At 43.6% G+C, this 25,919-nt stretch overlaps 1 protein-coding gene across 1 annotated transcript in view; it reads left to right on the forward strand.

Annotated features, from left to right (window-relative positions):
* RNPS1 (RNA binding protein with serine rich domain 1) overlaps positions 1-25,919 on the forward strand; it is an 86,121-nt gene that overhangs the window by 28,002 nt on the left and 32,200 nt on the right. The window contains exon 2 of the mRNA XM_069210620.1: positions 15,877-16,032. Coding sequence (XP_069066721.1) covers positions 15,877-16,032 — 156 coding nt within the window. The remainder of the gene's footprint in view (positions 1-15,876; positions 16,033-25,919) is intronic.

Consider the following 25,919-nt stretch of genomic DNA (forward strand, 5'->3'; position numbering starts at 1 on the left):
GTGGAGGTGCAGTGGGGCTATTATCTAACATCTGTAGCAATACCTCACCTTCCTCTAATGCATGTTTGGATTCTGTCTGCTTTGATACATAACTTCCCTCCACCTGGGCTGTATGGACTCTATCCTCAGACTTAATTCTTTTCTGGGTTTGGGAATGGTGGTATTGTGCTGCTTTTTGCATTATGGTTTTACTTTGTTCTTTCTCTACCAATTTATCTGTCTTAATTTTTCTTTTGGTGGCCTCAGTTTCCCATTTTCTATATACCTCAAACATGTGTTGTCTAGCCTTTTTATGAAACAAACATTCCTGTAAGTAGGTTATTTTCTTTAAATCAAAAGAACCATCCTCCAGCCACTCGAGGTCAAGACAATGTCTAGTATATCTGCGATCTGCGCAATATACTGTTATACAAATTATTCTCTAAACCATAATCCTTTAACATGTCCCACCCTGGTGTTCCCTCTTTTGGGATTGGTTGTTTTTTATCTTAACGTGGAACATGATTTCGGCGAAAACAACAACATAGCCCTTGCCAGCATTTTTTATTTCCCATATCTAACCTTTTAAATTTCAAAATGTAACATGCAATAAAGTAACTTTTTTCAAACCCCTTTTATCAAATGCTTACCAACTTACAAACTGGTCCAGGCCTAGACAAAATATTCAAAATTAACAAAACACGTGTAATACAAATTGTCAAATGGTACCTTGTACAAATTTACCAAGAACTAATCATTCCCAAAATTGAGAAGTTATCTAAAAAACAATGATTCTCTCAAATGCAAGTTAAAGCAGACAAACAGCCAGTGAGGAACAGTCTCACCTGATTATCTGCTTTTTCCTGGATTTCTCTCCGGCCGCCTGTGTCAGACTAATCAGTCAAGTTAAAAGCAGATGTTCAGGGTCTTCGCTGGGATATCGTGAAAAGCGGGGAGAGGCCTGCCCGGTGGATAAGATATAGCTGCTTTGAAACTAAGTCTTTGTGCAGAGGCCCCTGGAATCTACACCTCCGGAACGGCGTCCCCCCACTGGCAGAACGTCTCGTGACAGCGCTACTGAAGACATCCACTGGAAGGTCCCTGTTCGGGCACCAAATTGAAAAACACGTTTTTAAAGATACTTACAAATGTATTTACATAGGAGTTTTGACACGGAGAGCCGGAGTGAAAATCAGTGACCAAAGGTCTATTTATTTTTGCTGCAGCAAAGAGGACAGATTTACAACTGGCATCCCTGGCCCGAAGTAAAGTGTGCTAGCATGGAGCATTTCACAGTGATATTTATACTCGTCCATTAAAGGGTACATAAAGTAAGTAAATAATGGTATACGTCATACAAGAATTTTGAGGAGGGAATCAGTTTCCACACACCGGTTCCATTCCCGGTTCCATTCCCTGCTTTGTCCTCGACTCCCATCTGCAGCTGCCTGACGTCCCACATTCTTGAGACCCTTCAAAGGATTGCGTGGTTCAAAGGTATAGATATCAGTCTTTCCCTCCCCAAAATACAACAGCCGAGGTCGGTTAGTTATTTTTACCACATGATTATAATGAGTATCATGCCCCAGCTAGGGAAAGAAACCAGCTGCAAGCCCGTGGTGTGGAGCCAGGCTTATTTTACTTAAACAAATATAAATAAGATAACATATGCGATAGGCAGTGCGTTCAAAGAGAGAACTCAAACTACATGTGTTAAAGGAAAAGGAGCAATACAAATGGATTCTTACAGCTGGCTGCCTTGATCTGTTGGTTCTACAGTTTATAGCAAGACAGGAAGCTAGCATTATGCATTAACTTTTATTTACTACTTCTTAGCAGCAAACACTTCAACGGTCCATGTAATAGAACACTAAATTAACTCGTATTGAAAATAGAACTCTTCATTCTCTCATATGCACCTGGGCCTCCATCGTTTACCTCTTTTGTTTACTTTTTCTTCGCAGATAAGTACTTTACTCTTTGTATTAATATTAATTTAGATTAAGAGCATGATATGTTGCATGAATGTAGGTTATTGGATAGATGGGTAACCCAATATACAGGTTCAATTGTTTTTTGATAGGCATGATTTAAAAAATAAATAAATAGCAATGTAATCTATTTGTAGAAAAACTATTTCAATATAACATTATTTTATAGTTAAAAAAAAATTAGAATAAGCATTCCTAATATTTTATAGGAAAGAAAGACCAAGTATTTCAATATTGGTCAGTTGGTATGAGGCGTCCGTGGCAGCGTTTGACTAATTGTGCCGGGCGCATGTTGAAGGAAGTGAGGGCACAGCCGGCTTCAGAGGCAATAGTAATACTTGGTGGCCATGTTTGTTGTGGAGTTTGCAATCACAGCAAAGCATTGCATTATTATTTTGAAATCAGGTTGGCCTTGTTTCAAACAAAGACAGATTTGAAAGATGAACTGGCACCATAACTTGTTGCCATGGAAAGTGTTTCTGCCGTTGCATGGCTGACTAAAATCAGCTAGTTCCGTTGGAGATTATGAGGCCCATTTAACTGACAGTGTCAGGGATGTGGAATTCCTATTGCCCGACGCCCAGGACATCTTGTTTGGGGTCCAGGGAAACAAGTTTTTATGTTTACTTTGTCCTTGGGACAAGTAGGCCCAACCCCCTGCAGCACAAACCCTTTGGCTGCCTGTTTACAGAGAGTTGAACTCTCTGCAGTTGAGGTAATGTGTTTCCAAAGGATAATGCTGTTCGAACTTGTATTTATGGTTCATTATTTGAAAGCCTTCATTATTAGGGTGCGTGCTGTAAATAAATGTTTTAAGGTCACACTTCACTACTGACGTTGGTTCCAGTACAAAAAAAAAAAAACGTATACACACGTTTGAAAAGTTTAGGCTAAGAGGCTAAGTATAATGCTCCCAGAATGCTCTCTGATTATATGCAAATTAAGTGTCATTTAGTAAAATGTGTTGATGCATGCTAGTATTTCCCAAAAATATTTCTAATGGAAAATCAGTGTAACCATTTTCAACACGATTATGGGAAGCATGAAAATAAACAAACACTGACAAAGCCAACTGATCTGACATATTTTTATAAGTCTTTTAGTTTCATCAATGCGTGTCTTGTTTTGACATGGCTTTTGTAACACTTTATTGTTGTGGGAGCTACCAGGCCCTCAACATTGTAACAAACATTGGCAAAACCCCCCCAAAAAGTTTTTGAACTCTTAAAGCACACGTTGCCACCAGCGGCATAACAAAGGCCCCGCAGCCGCCCTCCAGGGGGCCCCGTCAGCACAGCACCTGCACTGAGTGAGTCTGGAGAGGGGGCTCCTCCATGTTCTTTGCAAAGGGGCACCCTCCAGTTTCGTTACGTCACTGATTGCCACTGTAGTTCCTGACACTGAACAAAACTACTTTGTGTGGCAATATGCTCCTTGTGGAAGAGCAGAATGCGATCACTCACAGTAAAGCCAGCCGAAAGAGAGAGAAATAGAAGTTTTAAAAAAAGAAAATGTCTTTGTTAACACCAGACCTAATTAGGGACCAAGACCCACATGTAGGTAGCTTTTTGCATGTCGCAAACAGCGACTTTCGCTGTTTGCGACGTGCAAAAAGCACATTGCGATGCACAAACCCAGTTTTGCGATTCAGTAACCTGGTTACCGAATCACAAAACGGGTTTGCGACTCGCAATTAGTAAGGGGTGTTCCCTTCCTAATTGCAACTCGCAGTCCAATGTAGGATTGTTTTGTGACCGCGAACGCGGGCGCAAACCAATCGCAGTTTGCACCCATTTCAAATGGGTGCTAACACTTTCGCAAAAGGGAAGGGATCCCCATGGGACCCCTTTCCCATTGTGAATGTCACTGTAAACATTTTTTCAGAGCAAGCAGTGGTCCTGTGGACCACTGCCTGCTCTGAAAAAATGAAACGAAAACGTTTCATTTTTCGTTTTTGTTATGCATCTCGTTTTCCTTTAAGGAAAACGGGCTGCGTTACAAAAAAACCTGCTTTATTGAACAGCAGTCACAGACATGGTGGTCTGCTGTCTCCAGCAGGCCACCATTCGTGAGGGGGTCGCAAATTGCGACCCACCTCATGATTATTCATGATGTGGGCATTTGCGAAGCCCTTGCGAATCACAGATGGTGTCAAGGACACCATCCTACATTCGGATTTGCGACTCGCAATTTGCAGGTCGCAAATCTGAACCTACCTACTTGTGGCCCCAAATTCTTAAAGAAAGTCACAAAAGTGCACCCATGGTATATGTCGTACCCCTATAAAATATTTGTGAACTGTATTTTAGCGTGGGTAAATACGATGTGTAGATTTGCTCATGTGAAAATCTATTGAGCATTTGCAAGTTCATTTTCCCTCCAGCCACTTTCTTCCCAACCCTGGAAGAAGTTCTAATTCTGCCATTGTCAGGAGTAAATGTCCAACCTTTCTTATTATGGGAAAATATTAGAGAGAAGCTGGTAAAAATCTTTAAAACATGCAGGTTAGTAGGTTTGCAGACTCAAAGGCATTCCAGCCCTGGAACTATTGCTTACTGCTTCCTCCAGCCCCAGTATGCAGATCTGCAGAAAGGTGGCAAAATAAGGAAATTTCTACAGTAGGGATTGAAACTCCAAGTATTCAGTAGTAGCCCTGGCATAATCAGAGAGGCTATTAATTGCTGCCATAATTTGTCGCCACACTACATGGCACCAAAGGGACAAGTAGATCTTTTTACAGGACAAGTAGATTTGAGAAGCAACCTGTCCCCTGGACAAGTAGATATTTTAATAAATTCCACACCCCTGCAGTGTAGAAGTTTACAGTTTGTTTTCGTGTATTAGATTTTGGTATTAGTCTGAGCATCTGAATTAATTTCTGTTATTAGAAATTGGCAAGTTTTGTGATACTCGACATCTTAAAAAATAATAGTGAGAGGAATTTAGATTGAAGAACACTGATCACCTCACAGAAGTGCATTTCGCTAGAGGACAAAATAAATATGACAGAACAGGATAATACGGCACAACATTTCCAGGAGGATCTAATAAAATGCTGGTGACATGTTGAAGAAACTGTTTAGGAGACAGTTAAATCTATGTCGAAGGAAAATAAAGGGCCTGTAACTTGGCAGCCAGGGCCTCTTTTATCACGGCCCTGTCCCTGGTGCCAACAGGTGCCCCCTCAAACAGAAGATGTGCCCCCCCCCCCAAACCTCCAAAAAGTGGGTGATGAGAAGGCCCAATTGCGGAAGCACGGATCATCTGAGAGAGCGGCCCTAGTGGAGGCAGCAGGTAGGCCACTTGCATCATGGCCGCATCCTTTACAGAAGACCTAGAAAGTCACCCTCATGAGGAGGCTAAAACATATTTGCGGTATTGCTTGTCCTGGTGAGTTGGCTAGCGAGCTAGGAAGGCTGGAACAGCGGCAACTGCAGTTGCACGTGGTGGACGCTGGAAGACAGTAACACACCAGGCCACCCAGCTAGAGTGGCTGGAGGATTGAGTGCCTGGGGTGCTTTGGTGGTGTACTGTGTCCAAGCTGGAGGACGAACTCTCCATTTCTGGTTGCGGTCCCTTTTCCCATTATCCCTGATCTTTTAGGAAGAGCCTGTCAAAGGACCTGGACGGAAGGTGGGTCTCGCACTAAAGTGGGCACACCTGGAACCTCCCAGAGACACTACCATGGTGAAAGACAAGGCGGGCCGCCTCCAGCCAAGGGAATATAGATTCACCAAACATACCCAGCTGCAACAGGGCCTGATGTGTAGCTAGTCGTTTGAGAGGAGGGGGGGGGAGATCTAGACTCGACAGGAGAACTCAATCATCCCACTCGATCATCCCAGGCCACAGTAATACAGGCAATCAAGGACTCCCACAACAATCTGAATGAGAAGATGGGTGGGATGGGAATGGAATTGTTCCTTCTCTTGACCTAGGAAAATGTTCACTACATATAACAGAAGCCAAAAAACAAATCACAACTCCAAAGCCCAAAGATCAAACAACTGAAGACTGCAGGTGCTGGTTGGCCTACTTGCCTAAAGATGCCGAGGGACGATTGCGCAGGATCAATCTTAAACTAGTGGGTCTGCCAGAAGATAACAGAGGACCAGTGGCTGGAGGCCTTTTTTGCTGATGGGCTCAGGTCTTGGATTGCAACGACAGACCTGTTGTCCTGAATCATCCTTGAGAGAGCCCAAAGGGCGTGGACTCCTAAGCCCCTGCCTGGATCTCCCTCACATCCTATCCTCAGAGTGCTGAATGAACCATGCTAGTAGGGATGCTCAGGCAGACTTGACACCACACTGATCTGCGTTGCATCACAGCAAAAGTTATGATATTCCCGGACTATACCAACAAATTGCATTTCTAATGTAAGTAGTTCCTTGGGATAAAACAACAAAAACTGCGCAACCTCCAACTGCAATACATACTACTTACTATACCCAGCAAAACTGAAGGCCCTGTTCCTAGGGAAGACCTTCTTCAACAACCCAGAATTTGTGTGGGACTAACTCGTAGTTCTGAAATCCATTCCTAAAAGCTCTGCCAACCAAGTGGCGAGACAAGGGTGATTGGTGCCTGTAAACATCTCCTGTCTGCTGGCAAACAACTCAAAGAGATTCAACAGAAAACTTCACAGCTCAAGGATGCATGCAGGGCTCAGAGACTGGGGGTCCACGTTGATGGGCTCCAGCAAGAACACTGGCACACAATGTCCCTAAACAACTAGCCTCAAATCCAAGAAAAACCTTAAGGTTGGGCAGGTGGAACACAAAGTTACTTGTATAAAGGCAGGATGGGCTAATCGATACAGCACAGAGTGGGCAGGCAAGCTGAACATCTCCCTTCTGCAGTAGACTCACTGATTTGATTTTCTCTTTTCTTCATTTGTTATTACAATTAGTGTGTAAAGTTTTAATCATAAATGTGGACTAGTGTGGGGCAGGAGATAGGGAGTTTTTCTGTTTGGCTCTGACGGGGTACAGGTATTGCACATGCGCTCAGGAAGGGTACATTTCCCTACAATGCCCGCTACGACTAGCAACCCCAAGGCCCTGACATATAAATTCCTTACGTGGAGTGTGAGTGATTTAAACAGGTTTTAGACGAGCTGGTAATGCACCAAACAAAAGCCCTACAACATGCAGTGCTCCTTCCCAAGGAGACCCATCTCCTGGGCAATAACTGCTGTTGCCTTGGCTTCTTTGACTTTCACAGGGCCTACCATGCAGGCTTCACCAGAGGGTTTAGAAGCATAGCAATTCTGTTACATAAAACACTCACTAGTGATAGCTGACATGATAGCAGACCACCTGGGGCGGTTTGTTCAGATCACAGGCACAATTTAATACAGATCCTGGTTGATCATTAGCTTGTACAGGCCTCGAAATCTACCTGCCCACTTGCTATAGCAGTTTGATTTTATCAGGTCAAGCTAAATTTAGAACCTACTCGCCCATTCTGTCAATCTGACAAAGAACAGATGTTCTGTTCACTCAGAAGGTGAAGGAGCAGTAAAATGCCTTTAAATCTTCTTTTTATCTTGTCACATTTGCTTTTTGTTCAGAGAAAGAGGTCAGAAGTCAGTTAACTTCTCTAACTTCAGAGTTCCTGGATTTTGTAAAGTGAATAGTCTGACCTGCTGTACTAGAGAGTGAGAAATTAAAGGCTACGGGGTGCCGGATTTTTCCTAACACACAACATTTAAACGGCTAATAAGTCAACTGTTCGAACATTTCAAAATATATTTCAGTAGTTGTGAAAGCCCATTTTTTTTGTACTTCTGTGGGATGAAATTGTTTTTAATAGGATGAAATCAGAACACTACTTGTTGATGTGCAAATGATAAATGTTTTCTCAAACCCAGTTTTCACAGATTATTTTTAATACACTATATAGTTTATCAGTAAAGCTGCAAGTTTGTGGGAACTGTTTTGGCCATTTCAATGGGAAATTTACTGTCTGTAAATGATAGTGTGCTACCACACCATGCTTTTTTAATGCTATTTAAAGTAAGTGTTTAAATATGAACTGTGAAGTGCTTCTGCTCTGATGGCAATGCTATTAGTAAACTAAGAGGCATGTCAGGGATCATGTGTATCCTATTTGTGGGCTAGATTCTTAATGTACATGGAGCAAATGTTTAGTCCTAGTTAATCAAATAAAAGGTTTTATTTAGTACAGCAGAAATGCCGAACTCACATATTTGAAGGTGCACTCCCTCGTATGTGAGACTGAAGAAAAAGGCAGCTCTATAAAATAAAATATTTGCCTAGGATTACACAATTTGAGACAAGTTTACAGGTCAAGTACATTTCAGTTCTATCAAGTTGATTATTTGGTTTACTCGACCTGCATGTGTAGTAACATTTTAATGATTTTTTTTTTTTTAGGCCTGGTGTACGTGCCACCACCCCTAAGAGACCAAACTCTGAAACACCTTACAAAGGGCATAGCTGCAGCCCCAATTGTGCATACGAAAAGGGAAGGGGGGGGAGGGTTGATATTTTACTGCTTGCATCTCTAGACACTAAGGAAGCTGTTACCACTTCGAAATCAGCAAAACCAGCTATCTGTTAGCCTCTGCTGTAGTTCCCCAGCTGTTGGTTATCTTTAGTAAAGACCTTCAAAACAGATCCTTCCCCCAGACATGTATGGAGGCACTGTGGTAGCGCTTTCCAAGCTGAATGAATCCCAGACTGGTCGTGCCTCATACAGTTCAATCGCTCTGATCAGTGTTGAGGCTAAAATATTGGCAGAGCTACTTGCAGCATACTCCTTGCTCTCAAAGGACCCAAATGCCTCTTTGCCAGCCAGGGTTACAAGGCATGACATCGAAAGACTCCCCAATGTACTTGCATGAGCACGTGAAATTTCTGAACCGTCTCATACCTCAACTAGACTTAAAAGAAATTGATTTGGTCAAATGCCATTTCCTCAATTTAGTCCTACAGTGCATGAACTTTAGAACATATTTTTACAAATACATTCAACTACTCTACAGCACCTCTAGGGTGAGGCTCAAGTGAGGTGCCATCCCAAAGATTCACTATACAGTGGAACACCAGACAGGGCTGTCCCCTGTCTTTTTATCTCTTTGCTCCAGCAGCCAAGCCCTATGCTGAATAGATCGGGTTCAGTGTGCTGGTCTGGGACTGAGATGGGCTGACCGATCAAGGACTGCATCTCTTTAAATGCAGGTGAGGTCTTCTTGTTCATACAGGCAACAAGGTCTCAATTCCCTGACTATTCCACATGTTAAAGGTGTATGGAGATGACTTCGGCCTCCAGGTGAATTGGGATAAATTGCAGCTTATCCCACTGGTGAAGCCCTCACCCTGGAACACTACCGAAGCTTCAACATCCAATACATGAAAGGCATCTTCACATAAGTGGGGTACATCTGTCAGCTGACCCTGAGAGTTGCAGGGGGCTGAACATAGTCCTCCTTGTGCTAAAGATCAAAGGCCACCTGGAGCTCCCTCTCATTAAATCTCCTGGTACGTATTTTCCTACTTGAGATGATTACGCTGTCACCAGCTCCTGAACTACCCTAACAGGATGCCACCAAAATGGTTCGCCGTGATATAAACTGAGATTAATGGTTATGTTGTGGATGTCCACTCCTAGAGCCGCACATAAAAAAATTATTCAGGCGCCTCTCTATGGGGTCTAGGAGCGATAGATGTGCAACTTTACTGGGTAGCCCAAAAGCTTCCAATTAACAGCTGGATATTTGGGAGACAGGGATGACGCGGCCACCTGCCTGGAAGTGGCTGACCCTAGTGACTCTGCCTCTTGATCATGGCTCTACAGCACCAGGGTCCTTTCAAGGGTGTCCCAGGTCACAGCCATCCCTATTGAACGCTGGCACAAAGCCCTTAAGTGGATAGGGTGGGATATGAAGATCACCTGGGGAACGCACCTCTGGCTAGGGACCTGGTTGAAAAAACACAACCTAACTGAAGTGGTTCCAGAGGTGGAACAAACTGGGCATTTCCAAGCTAAGAGATGTCTGGACGTACAAGCACATGCTTTCATTCGACTAATTAAGCATGGAATATTGCCTACACCTACCCCATTTTTATCTCCATGTGCAACCGAGGTGTGCTCTAGAACCAATAGGGGAAATCACAACCCACTAGAACCCAAACTCCAGAGGGGGGAAATTGAGAAGGCCATTTCACACTTGTACAGGACTCTGATTGTCAACACGCCCAATCCCATGGCAGCCATGCAAGAACGTTTGGTTAGTGATTTTTTTTTTTTATATATTTTTTTTTAAATCTCTTTATTGTTTCAATAGTAACAAACAAGGTGAGACACTCCTGAAGCGACAGTTCAGGTACACGGGAATAAAGACATTCCTTATATCATATACAAGGAGGTAAAATTAAAACATCAACAGTAAACTATGCCACATGCCGAGGATTTCGCCTCCTCTCTGCAGATTGGAGGAGGTGCAAGGCAATGAACCCAAGAGAGACGCAGGGCACCCAAGCGCGCCATAGAGGCATGGTATGTTTGTGGGAGGGTGTTGAGCAATATTAGTATGAACTGAGGAGTAGGATGAGCTAAGTCTCAATGGAGAAGATAATTGGAGTGTCAAGGACTCCTGCGCACCACCCCCCTGTGACTGCTGCCCCGAGTATGAAAGCCGTGGCAACCTCACCAACCAACCACACAGAGAATACAGTCACAGAGGAACACAAGTCAATCGCATGTATCAATGTCTGCAATAAGTCTAAGGTGGACCTGTGCCGTTCTTGACCTCCAAGGTTTGGTTAGTGATATAGGAGGAATTAATGATGAAGACTGGGTAGACACCAAGATGGCAACAAACCATTGGTGATTCCAGCATGATTAGGGTTGATCCAATTTAAATGCCTCCATTGGGTGTAGATGGTCTCCAGGGACTGCACAACATGGTCGGTATCTGGTGTGCACTGGCTAACTGAGACCAGGTCAGATGCTGAGGAGATATCTTTCAGGAATAGCTAAGGGGAATGGGCTATTGTGAGATACCCGAGGGGGCACTTTATAGATCAAGAGGCTGTCCAAACAAGACTACCAAGTGATGGAATGGATCTACATCTTATGATTAGAACCGGCTCTGTTACTTATTTGTCAACTGAAGGTGTAGCGACAGGAGATGTGGTTGAAGGCATATGAGCTTGCCGTGCTCCTCTGAGACACTGGAGATCTGTGTGCACCATTTTTGTAAAGCGGTACCAGTTATATGGTTTTATTACTGTCAAAACAATAAAAAGAATTTCTAAAAAATCATAGTTGATTATAATGAAGAAATTGTTGGGATCATTAGGTTTCATTGTTAATCATGAAAATCTATTTTATTTAGGTTTCATGATACGGTGAAGGTGGTATTACAGTTTTCTGAGAAGCTAAGAAACATAAAGCAGGATGTACAATATTTGTTGAGGAAGCCAGAGGTAACTTTAAGAGAATTGTCATGTGTGATTGGCCTTTTATTCTCATCAGTTTAGGCAGTCTTTCGCTATCCTTTACATTTGTGGGCTTTATAGCTTTTGAAGAGTTTGGGTCTTTCAAAGGAACTCTTGACACAGGGAGAAGATAGAAATGTCGAAAGTGGCAGTGAAAGCATTAATTTGGTGAATGGAGAATTTGGAGGAATGGAAATGGGTGCAATTTTTGGTTTCGTCCCAGGTTTTATTTTTAAATCTGATGCAAGGATCCTTGATTTGGGAGCAATATTGTTGGATCAGGAGACATGAGGGAGATAAGGTGTATAGGGGAAAAAGTAGCAAATGCATTTGGAAATGAGAGCAGATCTCTTCAGTTTCTAATCTCACATTCAAGTAGGTTCTGATTTGTTAAGGTTGAACAATATTACAGCTGTGACTTGCATAAACAAATTTAAGGGAAGCAGAATAAGGAAACTGCTAGTTTGAGCAAAGAAAATCTGGGGGATTTGTTTAAAATTCTAGGTAGGATGAACAGCTCAATATTTGCTAGAAGAAGACAATGTAGTGGCATATTGGAATTTAAGGAATATGGTGGATATCTGCAATTGGAAATTGACGAAAGAGACATTTCGAAGGATTCGGAAATGTTTAGGTCCTCTAAGATTCCTCTTGCTTCCTGACTGACATATCAATTGGAGAATTGCATAAGTTGGATGATAGATCCGGGGTTAATAGCAATGGATGCATTCAGTTAGGATTTGTAGGAAATTAAGGATATGGGTTTCCTACTTTCGCTATGATTTAAAATAATTTTACTTCAAATAAAGATACAGAAATGTTAGTGTTGTTTGGACGAGTCCGGCTTGGTTTCCGCTGAATAATGAAAATGATAGTAATAATTCCTTATCTAATTCAGTTTTACAAAAGGGTTGTTGATAGGGGTGGAAAGGAAAAATATCCCTTAGTAGCTTCAGATGGGCTCAGCCTTCTAGTTTGGAAGGTTTCATGAAGTCTAGAAGATTCCCAGAACATTAGGGAAAGGCTTCTCTAGGTCTGCAATATTAGCAGGACATTTCTTAATAGGTCTCTCACAGTTATGAAAGGGATTTGTCCAAAGAGACAGCCAAAGTCCAGTAATGAAGGTCTCTGGGGTATTGATCTGACTTTTAAATTGTTTGAAATTGCCAACAGTTTCAAAGGAGCTATCTTGGAAGTCAGCAACTGCTTAATTTCTTTTAGGGGAGTTTCAGATGTGAAAGCTTTTGAAATATGCATTACAGTTAACTAACCAAATGGGGTATTCATTGGGATTTGGAAGAGAATAAAAACAGACGCAATGATTTCCCAAAGTTAATTGCGGTAAGTTGAAATAAAGAATAGGAGTTAAGAGTCCAAGAGAGAAGAGAAGTGCAGGTGTACGTTAGTTACTGATTATGTGAAACCTTTTAGGGCTGTCTTTGGCCACTATCGCAAGATGGGCTAAGGCAGCCAGAAAAGAGGCAGGAGTGAATCCTAATTTTAAAGCACACACAGTAAGAGGTGTTATGGCTTTAAAAGGTTTTAGCTTGTGGGCAAGAATAGAAGAGATTATAAAGGATGCAGATTCGTCTCTTGCTGAGAGATTCTGAAAGTTTCATTTCAAACCAATTGAGCATGTGTTTTCTGACTAGAGAATCCTAATTTTATTAAAGACAAGGTTATTGTTATCTTTCCCTTTTATGAGGAGGGGGGTTATAAGAAGGTGATAAACATAATGTTATGATGTTAATGTAGGCAAAATATAGATTTTAAGTTGTTTTTTTGTGTGACGGCTGATGATCAATGGATAGCAAAGTAATTTTGTTTATTACAGAAAAGTACCAGGAAATAGTGAATCTTTTGGAAAATCATTTGTTGTGGTTAAGAAGATCACAACAACAGAAGATGGAGGTAAAGGAGCTTTTGAGAGACTGCATAGTTATTTCAGTGGTGTTCATTTAGGGCCATATGTACCAAAGTATTTTCCCATTGACACAGAATGGGTAAAACCCTTTGATGCATCTGGCACCTAGTGTTCTATTAGAACCTTTGAAGTATTTGCTGCTCAAAAGTTGTAAATAAGTTACTTCATAATACTATTCTCCTTGCCTTTACAAAAATCATGATTTTCTAATCGGCAAACATATCAGAATTTGCTTTCTCCTTTTTGATGGGTAGCAATATGTAGGAGATATCAGGGGAAGTTATCTTTTCATTTTTCTTTGACTGTCCTTGTCTAATTCATTTCAGCAGTTACTTCATGATTGCATATTTTTAATAAGCAATGAAAAGTAGTCACAACAGTAACCAGCTATGCTGATTACTTACTACAGTGGTAAAAAGACAAGTATTATTTGTAGATTTTGATAAATTCAAGTTGTCTGTCAATGCTAATGGGTTTTACAAAATATTGCAATTGTATCTTCTCTGAGAAACATTGTGGGAACATGGATTTGGGCCATGGTGGGTAGAGAAGAAAGGTTCAGCAGTCAACAGTATAAAAAAATTCAGTTTAATCTTTATGTATGCCATTATCATTTAAACGTGTATATCCAGTTTGTCTATTAGATAAGAGTCATAGGCTTTGATTAACCAAATGTGGTTGGTATTCTGGGACTGGATGGAAAATAGATGGGGAGATTCACAAATGTATTTGTAGCATTTAAGTTGTTTATTCATAGTGGTTTGTGCAGCTTGGTTTTGGGGTGGGGTTGCTATTCAAATGAGCAAGAGAGGGAGAGATGTAGCAGTGCCAACCAGATGGCGACATTTTCATCTAGGGCTACCCCTCCCAACCAATGTTCATGTTTGGTCAATCCAAATATATTATTTACACAATAGGCAGCAGACAGACACTCACCTTCTCCAGCATTAAATAAAGACTTTGGGTTATATCCCCTTGCCTCTGGAAGACTGCCTGTCTGGCAGACACCAGCCTAGTTGCACATCAGCAGCTTTTCACCTGCTCTGCAGAGCACTCCCTTGATCAAGAAGAACCTCTCACTTGAACATGGTGGGGTGCTTTGGATCCCACTTTTATAACATTTTCCAGACTGTGTGGATGCATTGTTTGCTCCTCTTTTTAAATGTCCTTGTCCCACTATTCTGCAGACACAGCCTTTGTGTAAAGTGGTGCTTCTCACCCCAGGCAGCAGTGGGGCTGTCTACAAACAGGAGCACTCCACCACATGGACACAGTGAAGTGAGTTCTGTACACCTGGAAGTTTATTAGACTTGCTAAAACAATGAAGAGGGACTGACAAAAGTTCAGGACTGGGCTCAAATCATCCTCACCTTGAACAACAAAGTGCAGTCCCACACTTGACCTCTACTATCTAACAAATGGCAGTGCTCAGCAAGAACTAATGAGCAGTCTCTTACTAACAAAGTCTTCATGGAATTTTGTATGGTAGCCAAGTCTCCACCCCCTCACTTCACTGTCCTCACCATGTATCCTGTGCCATGATCAACTTGGGGCATCCAAAATTGATCCCACAGGCTTCAATACTCTGACTCATACACAAATAGATTCATGCCACCACCCATAATGCACTCATAATATACACACACTTGACATACACAAGGCATGTCGGCGCAAGTCTCTGGAGTACTCGGAACAGCAGAACTGTACATGAAGGGTATGCCACGCTCATTGACCTAGCTAAAAGAACTGATAATACCGAGCATCCTCTGCCACTACCACCACTTTATGTGCTACTCCTAGGTCAGGAGCAGAAGTCATTTGCCAGTCTGAGGTCACAGTTGATGTGCCCCTCCAGGTCATAATACCGATCTTGTACTGCACATTGTCGGGGACAGTCCTCTGCCTCTGAGCATCGGCTAGATTGGTAAACCACCAGGCCCAAAATAAAGGTTGTGATACCAGATTCATATGTAGTCTGGTACTCTGGGCAGGGGAGCACACCTGTATACCATGCAGAGGATATTCCTATCCCAAATCTTATTCCTTCTGGTTGTTGTTGCCTAACCTCCCAGACACCCTTTCTTCCCCTAGTAATCAATGTATTCATAATCTATTTTGCCATGGGAACATTATCCTCTTACTTAGATTGATGTTGTGGTTCATTTGATCTCCCTGCACCACTTTCATAATTGTTCGAGATCTCAGCTGACCTCATTTTTGAATGCCCTCATTCTATTCTCAATTTTCCTGGGGCTGTCACAGGACACAGTTAATGCTGCAGTACAAAGCATGTTATGTGCTATTTGTAGCTTCAGGGTCTAGCAGGATGTGTGACTTGTCAGTACTGCAGTAAATAGGTTGCACTACATTTTGTCCCAGTGCTGAAACAGCCAGGATTTCACATCTCAAGTGCTCTTGTGTTAATATGTGAGGACTTTGCAAATCAAAATCAAAGAGACATACTTTAACTTGTGATAAGACTTGATGCCTGATGAATTTTTGGTGTATTTTACAGGGCTCCCTCTCCATCAAAACGCAAGGACCGTTCAGATGACAAATCTAAAGATCGTCCCAAGGAGAAGCCAGCGACCAAGGAATCTGGAGACAAAGAACGTGGCAGAGACAAGACTCGCAAACGCCGCAGTACCTCCACTGGGAGCAGCAGCAGCAGGTACACACTGACCTGATAGCACACATTCCCATCTACAAACATGGCTGATCAGTCTGTTTTCAAAATCTGTTTCCTTCTTTGCAGATGCACTCAAATTGTCCTTAGGAGAAACTCCCTGGAAATAATACGTAAAAATGCGCTCTTCGTTTCAGGGATGCTTTCAGGCAGGCTACTTTGTAGAAGTAGCTGCCCTTTTGATAAGCCGCACATGCTTTATCAAATATCCTGGGAGTCTTCTGTACTCTAGTGCCAAAGCTTTTCTCACTTAAACCTAATTGATACCAATGTTCTTCCTTAAACATGCAGAAATTCAGTTCCAGTGTAAAAGTCTGATTTTGAGTTGGTTGGTTAGCAGTGACAATTCAATAGCTCTGCTCCCACTTAGCTAAACAGAGAGATACAGAATACCATTTGCACAAGAAGTTGTCTTTTTCTAAAATATAGTACAACGTGTTCTCAAATCCAAGCACAGCACAGAATCTAGAATGATCAATCATTTATGTACCTTCCTAAATCAGTAAGAATTTCATATTCAGGTGTCTCAAGCATGTGCTAATTTACAACAGTTTTTATTTTATTTTTTTATTTTTTATTTTTTTTAAAGGTCATGGCCCTTACTTGCTTCGCCCATGGGCAGTGTTCTATCTAATTATTTTTGTCTATGCACCAACAATTAATTTATGGGCACACTTCTCAATTTTGTGCTCACTCAATAGAATGGTGAGCCAATATGCACACGATCGGGGTGATCAAGCTATTGCAGCTGAGGGACAATGGTGGTGGTAGAAGATTGGGTTACACGTATGAAGCTGGTGAAGCTCAGCAAAAACTGCGAATAAAGAAGAAAGTATGCTCACTGCTGCTCCTTTCAGGAATGCGTCATTTGAAATCTTATTTTGGACAAAATGACCTTTCCATTAAAAAAAAGTTTTGAGTTGCTGTTTACCTGTACTGTGTCCAGGCTTGAGTCACAAGGTAGAGTGACTCCACCTCTCGATGATAATGCGCATTGGTATCAACTTCATTGTTGTATTGTTTTCTTTCCGCCGTTGTTCTGCCATCTTCCTCATTTTCCCCAGAGAATGACCTACTGGTGATGGAAAAGACAGCCTTCCGGTTCTGCTCACGCTGTCACGCGAACTATCCCCAGACAGACTTAGACCAAGTGAGTCGGACTGTGGCTCTTTTCGATCTTTCTGTTCTAAGAAATCTCTTCGAGACCGTTGTGTATGTCGACTCAAAATGCAGAGGAGAATCATCAAGGACACTCCTTATCTTCGGCCATTAAGACATCAGCAGAGAAGAGGGGCAACGCCCTGAGTCAGCTGCTGCGGCGGAAGAGGCCTTCCCTCCTGAGGGCAGTTCCGACTCAGATCTCGAAGTCGACCTGGAGATGCAGCAAGTTACACCGGCTCAACAGTCCAGGAGTACGGTCTCCCCGTCCCTCAACACAGTGTTGAACACTCTTCTGATCGAGAGATCTTGGTCCACCACTGCCCTCTGGCCATGGTCGCACCGAGCAACCGTTTGATGCCCCACCCTCCAGCTCAGCACTGAAACACCAACCTAAGCTGAAGCCATTGGCATCTGGCACCTTGGTGCAGAGTCGACCATCAACATTAACCTCATCAGCACAGAGTGGAAAGTCGGCAAAGAAACATGGATCGGATCTGACAGCCTTCTCCAAAGTCTGATTCTTGCAAGTCAGTCAAGACTATCCTCCACAGACTGCAAGAGAAGCTGGGTGTTTGACAGAAACCGATCCATATTCAAGCTTGTACTATTTGTGTCCTCACCAAGCCATCGGCATCCATTCCTCCACCATCAAAAGAGAAATGTCTTTTCTGGAGGTTCTAGACTCCTCATGCCACCAAAACAGTGGAAGAAATAGGATAAAGCTACTAGCCCTCTGCGTCATACACCACCCTCATCACCTTCACGACTTCCACTGACAAATTCACTTTCTCCACCACATTCCATTGGATATCCCTTAGATCAGTGATTTTCAAACTTTTGATTTCTGTGGACCCCCACTTTATCATTACTAAATCCCGGGGACCCCCACTGAATCATTATTGCAATCCAGGGACCCCCAGTGAGTAATTACTGAAAGGTGGGGACCTAATCTGTTAATGTAATTTAATTTTCTAATCAGTTGCGGACCCCCTGAGGCGGCTTTGTGGACCCCCAGGGGTCCCCGACCATAGTGTGGGAACCACTGCCTTAGATATCTCACCTCTGGGATCCCCAGAATACGATACAGGTGAACACAGTGCAGGGCATGATACCTTTGAGGCACCACTACACACCGACCCTTGGGACACACATGATATTGACCCTCCAGGTGACACTGACCATGACCGTATCAGGAGTTAATAGCTAGGGCTGCTACCTTTCATGATGTTAAGCTCCACAAGGAGCCTTTAGAAGAGGATTTCCTCTTTGAGACCCTTTCATACGGTCAAAGGACCACTCAGTATTTACCCATGTTAAAAGGCCTTTTCCGTCACACTGACGATATTTTTACAGACCCTGATAGGGCTGGAGTATTTACACCTAGGGTAGATTTAAATTTAAAAAAAAATATCTATATATATATATATTGCAATGTCCAGCAGCAGCTGACTTCTACCACCAATAAGGCCGATGCACGGCTCCGGATGCAGGCTCCATAAACATCCAAAGATTCCCTTCCAATCCACATTCATGAAAAAGACGCAGGCACTCCAGGCTTACTGCAGAATGTTCATTTTATTCCATACCAGTCATATGAACTGAAAAAAACACCAAGTGTAGGAAGTTGGCTCTGTATGTGCTATTTCAAAGTAAGGAATAGCATGCACAGAGTCCAAGGGTTCCCCTTAGAGGTAAAATAGTGGTAAAAAGAGATAATACTAATGCTCTATTTTGTGGTAGTGTGGTCGAGCAGTAGGCTTATCCAAGGAGTAGTGTTAAGCATTTGTTGTACATACACATAGACAATAAATGAGGTACACACACTCAGAGACAAATCCAGCCAATAGGTTTTTGTATAGAAAAATATATTTTCTTAGTTTATTTTAAGAACCCCAGGTTCAAATTCTACATGTAATATCTCATTCGAAAGGTATTGCAGGTAAGTACTTTAGGAACTTCAAATCATCAAAATTGCATGTATACTTTTCAAGTTATTCACAAATAGCTGTTTTAAAAGTGGACACTTAGTGCAATTTTCACAGTTCCTAGGGGAGGTAAGTATTTGTTAGGTTAACCAGGTAAGTAAGACACTTACAGGGCTTAGTTCTTGGTCCAAGGTAGCCCACCGTTGGGGGTTCAAGGCAACCCCAAAGTCACCACACCAGCAGCTCAGGGCCGGTCAGGTGCAGAGTTCAAAAGTGGTGCCCAAAACACATAGGCTAGAATGGAGAGAAGGGGGTGCCCCGGTTCCGGTCTGCTTGCAGGTAAGTACCCGCGTCTTCGGAGGGCAGACCAGGGGGGTTTTGTAGGGCACCGGGGGGGACACAAGCCCACACAGAAATTTCACCCTCAGCGGCGCGGGGGCGGCCGGGTGCAGTGTAGAAACAAGCGTCGGGTTCGCAATGTTAGTCTGAGAGATCTCGGGATCTCTTCAGCGCTGCAGGCGGGCAAGGGGGGGGTTCCTCGGGGAAACCTCCACTTGGTCAAGGGAGAGGGACTCCTGGGGGTCACTCCTCCAGTGAAAGTCCGGTCCTTCAGGCCCTGGGGGCTGCGGGTGCAGGGTCTCTCCCAGGTGTCGGGACTTGGGATTCAAAGAGTCGCGGTCAGGGGAAGCCTCGGGATTCCCTCTGCAGGCGGCGCTGTGGGGGCTCAGGGGGGACAGGTTTTGGTACTCACAGTATCAGAGTAGTCCTGGGGTCCCTCCTGAGGTGTTGGATCTCCACCAGCCGAGTCGGGGTCGCCGGGTGCAGTGTTGCAAGTCTCACGCTTCTTGCGGGGAGCTTGCAGGGTTCTTTAAAGCTGCTGGAAACAAAGTTGCAGCTTTTCTTGGAGCAGGTCCGCTGTCCTCGGGAGTTCCTTGTCTTTTCGAAGCAGGGGCAGTCCTCAGAGGATGTCGAGGTCGCTGGTCCCTTTGGAAGGCGTCGCTGGAGCAGGATCTTTGGAAGGCAGGAGACAGGCCGGTGAGTTTCTGGAGCCAAGGCAGTTGTCGTCTTCTGGTCTTCCGCTGCAGGGGTTTTCAGCTGGGCAGTCCTTCTTCTTGTAGTTGCAGGAATCTAATTTTCTAGGGTTCAGGGTAGCCCTTAAATACTAAATTTAAGGGCGTGTTTAGGTCTGGGGGGTTAGTAGCCAATGGCTACTAGCCCTGAGGGTGAGTACACCCTCTTTGTGCCTCCTCCCAAGGGGAGGGGGTCACATCCCTAATCCTATTGGGGGAATCCTCCATCTGCAAGATGGAGGATTTCTAAAAGTTAGAGTCACCTCAGCTCAGGACACCTTAGGGGCTGTCCTGACTGGCCAGTGACTCCTCCTTGTTATTTTCTTTGTTCCCTCCAGCCTTGCCGCCAAAAGTGGGGGCTGTGGCCGGAGGGGGCGGGCAACTCCACTAAGCTGGAGTGCCCTGCTGGGCTGTGACAAAGGGCTGAGCCTTTGAGGCTCACCGCCAGGTGTTACAGTTCCTGCCTGGGGGAGGTGTTAGCATCTCCACCCAGTGCAGGCTTTGTTACTGGCCTCAGAGTGACAAAGGCACTCTCCCCATGGGGCCAGCAACATGTCTCTGGTGTGGCAGGCTGCTGGAACTAGTCAGCCTACACAGACAGTCGGTTAAGTTTCAGGGGGCACCTCTAAGGTGCCCTCTGGGGTGTATTTTACAATAAAATGTACACTGGCATCAGTGTGCATTTATTGTGCTGAGAAGTTTGATACCAAACTTCCCAGTTTTCAGTGTAGCCATTATGGTGCTGTGGAGTTCGTGTTTGACAAACTCCCAGACCATATACTCTTATGGCTACCCTGCACTTACAATGTCTAAGGTTTTGTTTAGACACTGTAGGGGTACCATGCTCATGCACTGGTACCCTCACCTATGGTATAGTGCACCCTGCCTTAGGGCTGTAAGGCCTGCTAGAGGGGTGTCTTACCTATACTGCATAGGCAGTGAGAGGCTGGCATGGCACCCTGAGGGGAGTGCCATGTCGACTTACTCGTTTTGTCTTCACTAGCACACACAAGCTGGCAAGCAGGGTGTCTGTGCTGAGTGAGAGGTCTCCAGGGTGGCATAAGACATGCTGCAGCCCTTAGAGACCTTCCTTGGCATCAGGGCCCTTGGTACTAGAAGTACCAGTTACAAGGGACTTATCTGGATGCCAGGGTCTGCCAATTGTGGATACAAAAGTACAGGTTAGGGAAAGAACACTGGTGCTGGGGCCTGGTTAGCAGGCCTCAGCACACTTTCAATTGTAAACATAGCATCAGCAAAGGCAAAAAGTCAGGGGGCAACCATGCCAAGGAGGCATTTCCTTACACCAAGGCTCTGAGCAAAGCGTTTCAACCAGATCGGTCTTCTTCATAGCCCACCTTATTACAATGAAAAAATACAAGCTGCACCCCCCCTCAATATTATATCCTGTTAACTAATAGACCTAGAAAAAATCCTACAATTCAAAAATCTAAAATAAGACATCTTAACTCCTCCATTCTTAATTCATTTTTCCAACATCATTAATCTCTCTATTAGCCCACTGCTTCATCAGTTTGCAGTGGCCAAGTGGAAGGAGCACAATAGTGGTTTCTGCTCCAACACTCAAGTAGACACAGCTGCTTACTTGGACAACATTGCGTCCATGCTCTCTCACGTAAGCAGCATTGACATTGAAATATGGAAGTCTTTTTAAACCTGAGGCTGTTGGCTGAGCGGAGTACTCTTACACTTCCACCAAGTTCCCCTCCTGTCTGTGAAAGGAGTGCAGATAATTTCTAAGAGTACCCTCAACATTTTCTGTGTAGGAATTGTGGGTGCAAAAGAAGAATAGCAAATGGCAAACCCACCTTCCCAGGCAAACACAGAAAGGGAGGGAAGGAACGTGTCTCAGAAGGCAAGCTAATATCAAACACCTCCATACGCTGTGTGCTAGATACTGCTGATACTGCAGCTAGAAGCATCAATATGAGCATTTTCCTTAGATGCTGCGCATGGCTTTGTATTTCTGGGTTTAAACTAGAGGTGCAGCAAAACCTCCTTAATGTACCTTTTAACAAAGAGCATCTTTCTGGTCCCCAACTTGACCAGACCCTAGAGAAGATGAAAAATGACACTGAGACAGCAAAATAAATGGGGGCCCCTTCAGACCTCTACTCCCTGTGGTTCTTTTCACGGTTCCAGCTTTCATGGAGCGCCAAAGTCACTTCTTCTGAGGCCTCCACCTTTTACCAGCGCAGTCACAGCCAACAGTCTTCTCCAAGATGTTACTTTAGAGGTTCATAAATGTGGCAGTAATGCTAAAGGTAGAGACAAGGGTGCTTCCTCATACAATGGAATACCCACCTACAAACAATGACTTCCTAACCCATTTGTCACACACACCCATACCCCAACACATGACTGGGCCCCCACCAGAAACAACAAGTGACCGTAAAATGACACAAGGTACAACTTATGGTAAACACCCCCTTTAAATTCTGCCCAAAACTGCTATCATAAGTTTGCGCAGCTAGACCCCCCCACGAAGTCTGCAATGTGTGCCCTCCCGAAGGGCCTCTGGGACGAGGACTTCGAGGCCTGCACAGCATTTGTGCTGAAAACTTTTATGGTACACAAAAAACAAAGACTGGAACACCACTCAGACATGACAAGCAGCCTGAGACCACAGACATCACTCAAAGGCCTGGGCCTGTCCAGCGATGACAATGATAATGTGGAGGGAGCAGAGACGGCCCATGTAGGATCAGACATCGAAATCCTCGAAGGAGGCACCAAAAGAAAAAGGACGGTGAGAGACACCGAAAAGAAAGTCAAAAAGTTAAGACCACTGAAAGACTTGGAGGCTAAGATCTCTGACAAAAAAACACACAAGGCAGCCTCGATGTCTAAGAAAGTGACAATTGGAGATCAGCCACGAACCAGAGAGAGATACCAATGAAGGCAAGATGTCAGACTTATTAAAACAAGGATCCCCGAAGGAAGCCCCGGCGACAACAGAACCTCCTAAAGAGGAGGCCAAGGAGGTATTCTATGACCCCAAAGGGGAAGAGGCAACAGAAAGTTTTGAGGACGAGTGGAATTACTTTGACTGAGAGAGCCCAGAGGAAGAGGTAGATAGCTATACCTTGAGACCATCGTCACCCAATAACATCACACTGTACAACAGTCTAATCAGAAAGGCAGCAGAGACCTATGGGGTTCCACTAGATGAGGAGAAAGGAGACTCTTGTTTTCTTCTTGAAACCTTGATGCCTCCAAGTCAGGGGAATCTACATCTTTCAGTGCTGCCCAGCATATTGGACCAAGGCAAAGAGGCCTTCAGGAAATCTGCTACAGAGCAGTTACCCCCCGGGTAGAAAAGAAATACAAACTCTTGCCAAAATACCCCAAATATATCTAGGGGAACACAGCAGCAGACTCCATCATTCTCACAACCGCCAGAAGGAGAAGTAATGCAGACACCTCCACAGATCCACCTCCAGAAAAGAGAGCAAGTGACTTGACATGGTGGGTAGGAAGATGGAAAGAGGTTGCTATATGGCAGGAGTAGACCTAAAGGTTGCCCATCAATCAAGCACACAGAAAGTATCTCATATTCGTCCTCAAGAAAGTACATTATCAATTCAAAGTTTTGCCATTCGGCATAAAGTCAGCGCCAAGTGTCTTTACCAAGTGCCCTGCAGCTGTCGCAGCCTTTCTGAGACAAAAAGGGATACATGTATACCCACGTCTGGACAATTGGTTGGTAAAAGCAAAAACAAAACAAAAATGCCAAAGGGGCATCCAAACGGTGATCACAATCTTGTTATGCCCGGGGTTTTTCATAAACCACAAGAAGTCATCCCCATAGCCAGAATGGGAAAAGGTTTTCCTAGGAGCAAGACTGAACTAGATGACAGCACAAGCATACCCGACTCAGAAGAGGATAGAACAAATTGTGGAGCAAACTCGCCTGTACCGGAGGAGGTAGTCTCTGACATTAAGCACGGGCATGAAGCTGATGGGCATGGTTATGCAACAACTGGTCACAGTCCGCTGGGAGTTGAGGATCTAGTGGTTGCAACAGCAAAGATACAGAAGAAAGTACAGTGGGCGGCATAAAAAAACATAACATTTGGGAGCATTTAAGATACCAACTCCAACAGTGCCCATCACAACAGATGCATCCCACAAGGGGTGGGGAGCACGCAGGGGCGATCCGAAGATATGAGGCCAATAGAACAACGCAGATGCATTAAAAGAACATCAACTTCCCTAGAGATGAAGATGGTGTTTCTAGCTCAGAAAGAATTTCAGACACACATAATGGGGAAAACTCTACTGATACAGACATTGTGGCAACGTTTACTTGAACACAGTCATTCATTCTGAGCAAACTAGCCTAAGAGATATGGCAATGGGCAATTCCTTGAAGATCAACTTATAGACAGTCCACCTTTTGGGAAAAGAGAACACTGAGACAGACAGACTGAGCAGACAGGACAGCAGGTCACCTGAGTGGGAAATAAAAAAAGAGACTCTAGAAAGAATCTTCAGAGGCTGGGGCGCACAAGCAGTCGATCTATTCGCTAAAGTGGAGAACAAAAAATGCCTACTCTTCACCTCCAGGTTTCAACACCACAAGTCAGAAGGGACTGCCGAAGTCAGAAGGGACTGTCCTTTTACTGAACTGGTCAGGTAGATTTGCTTGCACCTTTGCGCAGATTCCTTTGATTCCTTTGATTCCAAAGGCAAAAAAGCAAGGGACAGACCTCACCCTCCTAGCCCCACAATGGGCAAGACAGACTTGATTTTCTGATCTACTCAAGCACTCCAAGGGACAGATGATCTGAGTCAAGGAGGAACAAGACCTCCTTACAATGCAAAAGGGGAAGGTGTTTTATTCTGAGCCAGCAGCACTCAATCTAGCAGCTTGGCTCCTTAAAACATACATACAGAATTTGGTCACCTACATTTACCACCTAGAGACATGGAAATAATAAAGGAGACAAAAAAGCCTACCATGAGACAATGCTATGCAGCAAAATGGAGAAGATACCTCCACTGGTGCACCAAAAGCAAGTCAATGGTGACTAGGCGTCGAAAAATCATGAACATTTTACTAGCCCTGCAGGTCGAGTAGCTTGAATAATTCACTCGACCTAACTGTAATGTACTTGACCTGAAAACGGGTATCAAATTGTGTGGTCCAAGGCAAATATTGTATTTTTACAGTCGCCTTTTTCTTCATTCTCACATATGCATGCATCTTCAAATATGCATTTCTGCTGTAAAAAAAAAATCGTCTTGCTTAAATACACGAAACATTTGCTCCATGTATAATAATTCTAGCCCGCAAACAGGGTACACATGATCCATGAATGACTTGCCTCTTAATTTACTAATAGCTATGCCATCAGGGTAGGAGTGTTTCTCAGTTTGTTTAAACACTCACTTTTAATAAATATATTACTAAAGCATGACGTGGTAGCGCACTTTCATTTACAGACAGTAAATTTTCAAGAAATGCCCAAAATCCTTCCCACCAACTTGCAGTTTTACTGATAAAACTATATAGCGTAAGTGTTCTGACTTTTTTTTTTTTTTCCATCCTATTAAAATATTTTTTCTAACACAGAAGTACAAAAAATGGTCTTTCACAGCTACTGAAAATATATTTAGAAATGTTTGTAAAGTTGACTTAGTTATATAAATGTTGTTTGTTAGGAATAACCTGATACCAACAGCTTTTCGT

Source organism: Pleurodeles waltl, chromosome 10 (assembly GCF_031143425.1).
Source record: "Pleurodeles waltl isolate 20211129_DDA chromosome 10, aPleWal1.hap1.20221129, whole genome shotgun sequence".
In the NCBI taxonomy this organism is placed as follows: Eukaryota; Metazoa; Chordata; class Amphibia; order Caudata; family Salamandridae; genus Pleurodeles; species Pleurodeles waltl.